This window comes from Gopherus flavomarginatus, chromosome 17, assembly GCF_025201925.1.
Source record: "Gopherus flavomarginatus isolate rGopFla2 chromosome 17, rGopFla2.mat.asm, whole genome shotgun sequence".
In the NCBI taxonomy this organism is placed as follows: Eukaryota; Metazoa; Chordata; order Testudines; family Testudinidae; genus Gopherus; species Gopherus flavomarginatus.
In genome coordinates this window covers 23,792,367-23,801,595 of record NC_066633.1, presented here as the reverse complement: position 1 = coordinate 23,801,595, position 9,229 = coordinate 23,792,367, and the positions used below count along the sequence as shown (strand labels likewise).

The 9,229-nt window shown below is 46.6% G+C and overlaps 1 protein-coding gene across 1 annotated transcript; it reads left to right on the top strand.

Moving 5' to 3' along the window:
- Nucleotides 1–3,904: 3,904 nt before the first annotated feature.
- NRARP (NOTCH regulated ankyrin repeat protein) lies at nt 3,905–7,746 on the top strand. Its single transcript, XM_050926592.1, has 2 exons — nt 3,905–4,733; nt 5,599–7,746. Exon 1 carries the CDS (start codon nt 4,039–4,041, stop codon nt 4,381–4,383), a length of 345 nt encoding a protein of 114 aa, XP_050782549.1. The 5' UTR covers nt 3,905–4,038; the 3' UTR covers nt 4,384–4,733; nt 5,599–7,746.
- Nucleotides 7,747–9,229: the final 1,483 nt, after the last annotated feature.

Sequence of the window (9,229 nt, the reverse complement as noted above, 5' to 3'; positions counted from 1 at the left end):
ACAAACTTGTTAGTATTAGTGAGTGGCTGAACAAGAAGTAGGACTGAGTGGACTTGTAGGCGCTGAAGTTTTACATTGTTTTGTTTTTTAGTGCAGTTATGTAACAAAAAAAATCTACATTTGTAAGTTGCACTTTCATGACAAAGAGATTGCACAACAGTACTTGTATGAGAATTGAAAAATACTATTTCTTTTGTTTATCATTTTTATAATGCAAATATTTGTAATAAAAAATAATATATACTTTGATTTCAATTACAACACAGAGTACAATATACACCTCTACCCCGATATAACGCTGTCCTTGGGAGCCAAAAAATCTTACTGCATTATAGGTGAAACTCCATTATATCGAACTTCCTTTGATCCGCCGGAGTGCGCAGCCTTGCCCCCGCCTCGAGCACTGCTTTACTGTGTTATTTCCAAATTCATGTTATGTCGGGTTGCGTTATATCGGGGTGGAGGTGTACATGAAAATGTAGAAAAACATCCACAATATTTAATAAATTTCAATTGGTATTCTATTGTTTAACAGTGTGATTAAACTGCAATTAATCGCGATTAATTTTTTTGAGTTAATTGCGTGATTGAGAGCCCTAATGAAAATCCTCTACAGCAACATTTCAGCCATTGAAAGCTCCGTATAAAATGCCCTCAAGTAGTTTCACTTGAGCTCCAAATACAGCTCCAAAGCAGGCCTGGCCTGTGCTTCCCTCATTGCATTTGCTGTTAGCTATGTCTGTAGTGTAATGTTGCTCAGAAACCCTATCTGATTTTCAGGTTTTTGTTTGCTGAATCTGTATATTAACTAGCATTGGCTCAGGCTGTTAGGCCATGTTATCCACCTGGCTATAAAGCACTGATGGACATGGCTAACAGTCTGTACATGGCCAAATGTCTTTTCTCCAGGTCTTGGCGTTGCTGATGCTGTTGTTTGGAGGAGGCGTCTGTATGAGGAGTCATGCTTGCAGTCTGCTTAGATATTTATGCAATCATAAATTTTCTTCCCCTTTCACTGACTGCATCCCCACACTGGAAGCTGAGAGAATTCCCTCACAAATCTGAATGCCAGCAGGACTATTGCAAAGGGGACACAAGTTGTAACATGCCATATGATGCAAGGATGTGTATCTTGTTCTGTAAACTATCAAGAATTATTTCTTTTTAATTTCCAGCAACCACAGGACAAGCCATAAACTGTAAAAAAAAAAAACCTATAAAAAACTAAGAGGAAACCTGATGGCTGGAGGTTGCTGCTGAAAAATGTATTAGAAAAGGCACAGTCATTAATTTAAAAATATGGGGCTAGATTCTGCTCTCAGCTATACAGGGAGTACAATGCAGTATTCCTACAAATTTTACCCTGGAGTTCAGGGCCGGTGCTTCCATTTAGATGACCTAGGCGGTCGCCTAGGGCACCAGGATTTGGGAGGGCATTTTGCCGCCCTCGGCGACAATTCGACGGCGGGGGGTCCTTCTGTGCTCTGGGTCGTCATCGGCAATTCTGCGGCGGGTCCTTCACTCACTCCGGGACCCGCTGCCGAAGTGCCCCGAAGACCGGGAGCGCGGAAGGACACCCCCCCCCGCCGCAGAATTGCCGCCAACGACTGGGAGCTCGGAAGGACCCCCGCCTAGAGCGCCAAAAACCCTGGTGCCGTTCCTGCTGGAGTTTGGGTGCTTGGCACTTCCCAGGATCAGGCACTTATGTCAGTCACATAGCAGGCTAACTGAGTGCAGAACTCCACCCATGTTTAAGACAAAGGTACATCTCAAAATTGCCATTACATGATATAAGGAGAAGTGATACCTTTTATTTGTAGAGCAGGAGTGAGGCTTTTAAAAGCACTTAACATACTGATAGCTAGCTCTGTCAGAAGGAACCGAGGATACGGCTTTGTCATGTTTTTACTATCTTGGTGAGTCCTCTTCAAATTAGTTGCAAAATCTCCTGTTTCTCCACTCTCAGCGTCTCTTCAGCACCCATATTCTTAAGGCATTTTTGCTTTTATTAATATGATCAGAGATCTCACATTGATTTGGGTGTGCTCCAAAGAAACCAGAGTAATCACAGGATTCTACTGGATCTTGTGCAACAGCCTATCCTGGCTTTTCTGGGGCTAAGCGTTTCCTTACTTGTAGTCTCCTTAATGACCAATCTTCAGCCTTCACCAGATTGTTGGTTTTAGAGGACTGGGAAATAATAGGTTAGTAGTAAATTGGCAGCAATTCCTTAGTTGTATTTAAGTCCGCCATCTGCATCTGACTGGAACTCAAGGCATCCTTCCTTTTCAGAAAAGACTAAGGTTTGAATAATTAACAGCAACAAACAGCAGCCCTCCCCCCCAGCCCCCCGATAAAATACTGTACAAGTCTGTGGTTAAAAGGAACCCATTTCCTGCAGTGATCAACAGAGGAGTGAAAAGAAGAGACCGTCTTATCTTCTAAATAAATGCCCCTTTCCTCATTCTTGTATGTTAAAAACTGTAGACCTGTTTATAATTGATGTTGTGCGTCACTTTCAAATCTGCTTGATATTTATTTAGCAAAAGGTGTGCTAGGTGTGTGGGGAGAATTATTACAACTCTCCTTGATGTTTTACTAAGGCAGAAAAGCAGTTCAGGACCCTGGTCCGAGTTTTTGCCTCTTCACACTGTAAGTAACCGACACCGGGTCACGTTGCTTATCCATTTCCCCCTTTGTAGGCTGTTTCCTTGAGAAGCGCAGAAATTCAGAGCCTTCTGGTTTCCATTTCTGTCCACTAGCGACCCCTACCTTTAGCGAGCGCACTAATCCTACGTGGTTTGAATTCTTTCCACCTTTATTTCAGATCGAGCGAGCTGAATTGAGTATTTTCAAGTACATAGGCCACGGATCTTTTGCATTGGGGGGCACTAGAAGGAAAGCCCGGCGCGTAGACCAGGAGGCAAAATAGGAGTGCACTCTGCACGTGATGGTCTGTGGCGCTTAACACGCTTTACATTCCACCCTCACCAAAGGAAAATCGCCAGAACCCAGGAACGCCAAGTGCTGTGTTTCTGTCCCAAACAGCATCTCCGGCTGTTCCGAACTGGTCATGGCAACGTGCGGACAAGAGCGCTGCACAGTGCGCTCACCCCAGCGCCTGCTCTCCCCGCTCAGCTCCCCACCGGGGCCACTTACGGGGGGCGGTTGTTGTTGTTGTTCTTTTTAATGTATCAACATTCCATCGATCACCGCCCCTCCCCCCAGCGTAGCTCCTCCCTCTGTAATGTATCAATGTCCCATCCCCTGTCCCCCCCTTCCCCGTTGGGTGAAATCCAATCACCGGCTTTCTTCCCCGCCCCTGTGGATACGGGGAAGCGTCACAGACGTGCTATTGTTATGCAAATAAAAGGCTGCCTAAAAGGAGCTGCCCAGGGTCTCCTGCCCTCTAAAGACGCCCAGGGAAGTGGCTGAGGGGAGGGGGTTCGCCCTGAGGGAGCACTAAGGACCGCGGGGGGGGATCTGCTGCAAGACAAGAGCCCCTCTCTGGGATAAGCACAGCAGCTTCCCCCTGGCTCCGGGCACAGCACCAGAGACTCCGAGCCCCGGGAACCAGGCAAGCCGGGCTCCGGCTGGATGCGCAGCCGAGGCGGATAGCAGCAGCGGCGGCAGCAGCAGGGCGCTTGCCGGCCGCCAGCCTCACGCACCCTGGGAGCCGCACGGAAGCTGCTGGGCCGCGCTCGGCAGGGGGCGCGGGGGGGCGCGCAGCTGTGCCGCAGGGGAGCTCGGTGCCCAGGGGGTCTCTTAGCCGGGCCTGATCCGAGCTGCCCCGCGCCCCGGCCCCCCGCCGCCGCCGCCACGCTCGGATCTTCGCTGGCTTCCATGAGCATCCGCGCCCAGGGACTTGTCCGGAGGCCGCGCTCTCAGCCGCAGGGTGCCCCGCTTGCGCGCCGAGCCCCCGCCCCTCGCTTCGGGCTCGCGGAGCGCCCGTGCCGAGCTGGGTGAGGCGGAGCGGGGCACGGACACCTGCGCCCACCCGGCACCGCTGCGCCCGGATCCAGCGGCCCGGCCGCGGCCATGAGCCAGACGGAGCTGTCCACCTGCTCGGCCCCGCAGAGCCAGCGCATCTTCCAGGAGGCGGTGCGCAAGGGCAACACCAAGGAGCTGCAGTCGCTGCTGCAGAACATGACGAACTGCGAATTCAACGTGAACTCGTTCGGGCCCGAGGGGCAGACGGCCCTGCACCAGTCCGTCATCGACGGCAACCTGGAGCTCGTCAAGCTGCTCGTCAAGTTCGGCGCGGACATCCGCCTGGCCAACCGCGACGGCTGGAGCGCGCTGCACATCGCCGCCTTCGGGGGCCACCAGGACATCGTGCTCTACCTGATCACCAAGGCCAAGTACTCGGCGGGCAGCCGGTGACGCTGCTCCTTGCTCCAGGCTGGGCTGGCGGGGACAGGGGCCGTGGCTGCTCCGCTCGCTCGGGGAGCGGATAATGCCCCGGGGCGCACGCACACGGCTCCCCGCCCGGGGCTGCGTCCTGCCCCCTGCCCCACGCTGGGCGCCCTGCGGACTCCAGCCTCGGTCTTCCGCAGGGGCCGCCCTGGGCTGCTGCGGGTGAGGCGGGGGGCAGGACCCGGCCCTCCGAGAGATGGGGGGACCTCTCCGAGGGGCGGGCTGGGCCCTTCCTCACCCCCGGCTGCCTCGCCCGGGACAAAGGTGCCTTCCTAGATCGAGTCCGCTGGCACGAGCTGCGGGCGGCCCCTGCCCAGGTGAGGTTGGCCGGCCGCTCCTCGGTGCAGGGTGCAGTGACTGACCCGCCTGGGGCCCCGGCTGCCAGACACGCCGACTCGGGGCGGGCAATCAGCCGCATCGCCGGACCCAGGGCAGAGGTGGGGGTTGGGTTGGTTGTTTATTTTTGTTTAAATGACAAAGCTGCTTGGACTCCATGTTTTTTGCAAAGAAATCTGGGGGCCCACAAAGATTTTACTGAAAAACCATTTAACTGCTTTCAAAGGAGTTTTGTCTTTCAAGGGTTTTTTCTCCTACTGTAATTTTTCTTTTTTTTTTTTTTCTGCCATCTACCTCGGCTGCGCTCACAGTATTCACGGTTTCAGTCAGAGATCTGGTCAGATGCTTTAAAATGCGCTCACATTTCCCCCTCCCTGAACCTCCCCCCCAAAAAAAAAATTTGGTGGCTTGTCCGTCCTTGGAAGCTGTCCCCGATTTTAAGGTATTCTGGCTCAGAAGTGACGTCATTTCAGCATTTTTTTAACAGATCAAAATGTAATTTGTTTAAAACCAATCGGTGCTTTTTTTGTTTTTTAAATGCAAGTTCTGAACTGTATCATGAGCAAAGGTTCTGTCTGTCATGAGTGGGGTGGGTGGCTACGCTGACCTGTATTTCCCTGTAGCAGAGTGTAAGAGTGTCTCTTTTGCAGTCTCCTCCCATTGTTTTTTACACAGTAACTGGTCTTTGATTTTTGAGGCTCTGGGTTGGAATGTGACACACTATTCCCCCCACCTGGTCTCTCTCCTTTTTTAAAATTTCCTTTGGAGTGTATGATCCAGCCTAGGCCTAGGCCTGCCAAAATCACAGGAAAGACTTTTGATCATTTTATATTTTTCTTTTTAAAGTGTAATACTGGTGGGATGAGGACATCATGGATTGAAAACAATGAAATAGAAGTGAAATGAAATAAACGCTAGAGGCAGAGGAATTGCTTTTGCACAGAAAAAGAGTGTGAGCGCCCCATGCAGTCTAGGAGGAAAGTTTCAAGAACAAACTCGATAACTACTGAGAAATAGTTTGGGATTATTTTTTTTTTTTTAATTTTTTTTTGGTGAAACTTGGCTAACACTTCTCAGTGCAGAATGATTCCATCTGACTTTGTATAAATGAAAGGGAGGAAGAAGAGGAACCCATCTTAAACTGCATTTGGAAGTGACTGCACATATAATTGCAATGCTGCTTTTTGTTGCCATGGCACAACATCATCCATTTTTAAAAATGCAGAAAATTTCAGAAGTCTCCTTTCCACTGTTGGTCTTTTATCCCTCTATGTTTGTCTGCACTAAAAACCCTTATCACTGCCATCTCCTCACTATCCTCTCTTATTCCCCTTATCCAAACCCTTACAGTTAAAAAAATAGTTATCTACTTTTTTGTTGTTGTGTTATAACTATTTATCATATATGTATATATTTGTGGGTGATGTTTGTGTGCCTGGTTTTGTTTGAAGCTATCTGTGAGTATTTCAAAAGTACGGTTTGGAAAATATGCATTTTTTCTAATCTTAAAACTAAACTTGAGTCTGCCATGGTTTTTTTGTTTTGTTTTGTTTTTCATTGCACTGAATATTCTGCTTTGTCTATGATGGTTTCACCTGCAGTTTTTTCTCTCTTAAACAATTTATATGATTAAAAAGCTCCAGATTAAAAAAAAAAGTCCTTTGAAAGTGTCTATTGTTAATGCTGTAATTTACAAGGAACTTCTTAGTTTGCAAACTTTCTCTGTGAGCATTGAAGATGGTGTTAAGCACTTTTGTTGGTGCTTCTCTGTTATAGGGGGGAACAATATCTTTTCTGATGAGGTTTTACTATAGTTACCAGATGGTTGCACATTTTTTTTAAATAAATGGATTTGCCACAATAATATGTCATAACATTTATGACATAATATTAAAAAAATAGTGTATTTTAAAGCCAAGTTCTAGATTGGTTTTTTTTAAAGAAATCTTGGTTATAAACTCAATTCTAAAGGGAGTTCTGTCCAGTGTTGTAAAGACAACATAATGTAACCCATATTTATATTTTTATAAAATACCTATTAAGACTGTGAATCTCTTGTGGGAATTGCTAAGTGAGTTTAAGAAAAGTGTTGTTCCTCTTCAGCTTCTTGGAGCTTTAGGCATGATTAGAATTTGAAAATTGTACATTGGGGAAGGGGGTTTGCTCTGAAATTGTGCGTTGATGTATTTTTACATCACTTTAAAAAAAAACTATTTTACTGAAAAGCTGCTGCCTTTCCTAGTCCCTATAGTTTCAATTTTCTATGCAACCCCACAAACCCCATATATATATATATATTTTGTTATCCTGAGAAATAAAAGGGATGCTGATTTATTCAAATTTAAATGAGGTTTTTCCCCCTCTCTTGTTTGGCTCATAGTGCTGCTGACCCTTCATGCCAAAATGGGGAGTACAAGAAAAAAGACAGGTTGGGGGGAGGCTCTTTTGTGCATGACTGGTCACCTTTTGGCAGTCATCTTTGTTGTTATTATTTTTGTAAGAAGAATATATTGCTAATGTCAGTGAAATAAGCAGACATTGAAGCTGATGCACAGATTGCTCCAGAAAGGAGTTTTTCTGTAGATTTTTCTCTAGATGCGAATACCTTTTTTAATTATGTTAATTAATGTTAAGAATTTTTAGGCTTATATTGAAGCTGTATGTGGGTCACTATATGATCATTTCTAACTGGATAAAGTCTGTACAGTACAGCATATTCCTGAGTGTATGATATAGACTTGTAGCCCCAGAGTGAGAAATTTATAAATAAATTTTTCATTGATCTTTTTATAAAAAAAAAAAGTGGCTTTTTGGTTTGTTCTTTCCCACACGTACATCAGTGAAGTTACAGGCTTGGTAGTGACAACTCCTCACGTGCCTGGGACAAGAAAGCAGTTCGCTACATTGCAAAGGGATTGCTCCTGTCCAGTGTTAAAAATATTGATCAGAAGCTTGTGTTGTACACTGCCTTTCATCCAAGGGCCCTTGGATGTGTTTGAAAACCCAGAACATGGAAAGCCAACAAATCTGTTGAACTCTGGAGGAAATAAAGATTTGTGAAGTGTTTCCAAGCAACAGAGAGTGGAATAAATCTCAGGCTTGTAAAAGCTACAGGGTTGTACTCACATTTTCTGACAGTGAATTAGTTAGTTTCTCTCTCTCTCTCTCATTAATCACATGTAGCATTTTCCTTTGTGCTAATTATTCCTTGAATATGCTGGTTTAGATAAGGATGATGAGCAAATACTGTCTTCCTCTAGCCATGGCTTCAATACCGTTACATTTTAAATCCCATGTCTAAATTATTAAACTGCTGTCTCTATTCATTTATCTAGAAAAATAAATATAGCCACCTTCTTGCATCAGACAAACCCCAGAGGTGTCATTCAGCGGGTTGCGAGGCAGTGTCATAGTTCAGTCCCAGTATCTAGGTTCTGATCCTGTGAGGTGCTGGGCATCCTTCGCTCCCCTGTGAAGTCTATGGGAGCACCTCTTGGATCAGGCTAATGGGCTTGTAGATATTCCCCATCAAACACTCAGCACGCTATTTCGTAAATCCCATTGTCCCTGAGCCACACAAGCTGATGAGGGTGCTTTAAGTTGCTGGGTTTAGCTATTGAAGTCACTTCCTGAGTAGAGTGTTTTGGGTTTAATGTGCTGAAAATAAAGTTAAATGGAAAACCCCAAGCTCTGTGGCAATGTGTGAGAGGTGTAAGCTACCTCTGTAGCTGCCCTGCCCTTCTGGCCTTCTTGGTGTTAGTATTCTGCAGGAGGCTCCTCTGCGCTGTGGCAAGATCTGTTCATGTACCCGTCCCGATAAAGGCTCTTGTTACTGGAACTGTGGGCCCGAGCTTGTAAGTCAGTGGATGTTTTGCTGTTGATTTCAATGGGAGCAGGACCGGGCCATACATCATGCAAAGCATAGGACCCTACGCTGAACATTCCCAAGGGCTGGTGGAGATTAGCTCCAGGTTTGGGGTTGCCCCATCTTTCTATAAATGCACAATCCTGCACCTATGATATCCATGGGAGTTGTGCTGTTGGCTTCAATGGATGCCGGATCGAGCCCCAGGCTAACAACTTTGGACCCCGCACATAGGCTGGTGAGAGAGCACGTTACCAGAGCCCTGAGCGTGGTTTGCCAATACAAGCATATGTAACCCTAGCAAGCTGACTGCCCAGCTGCGCTGGGAAACGTTCAGCATTGTCTGGGTCACATCTGTGTGCTACCAGCCTGGGTGTAGTACTGGTGTGATACCAGCACCGACTGATATGCATTATGAAGTAAGACCCTGTACGTTTTATTTAGAAACATATTTCAGTTAAATGCCAGGAAGGGGCAGAAACTCCCCAGCTCCCTCTAGAATGCTGCCAATCCCTTGACTACAACAAGCAAATGATTTTTATTTTGAAAGCTGCATAAAACTACTTGCAGCCCAGGCATCAGCCTAGAGCAAACACTTGTGAACCCCTGAAA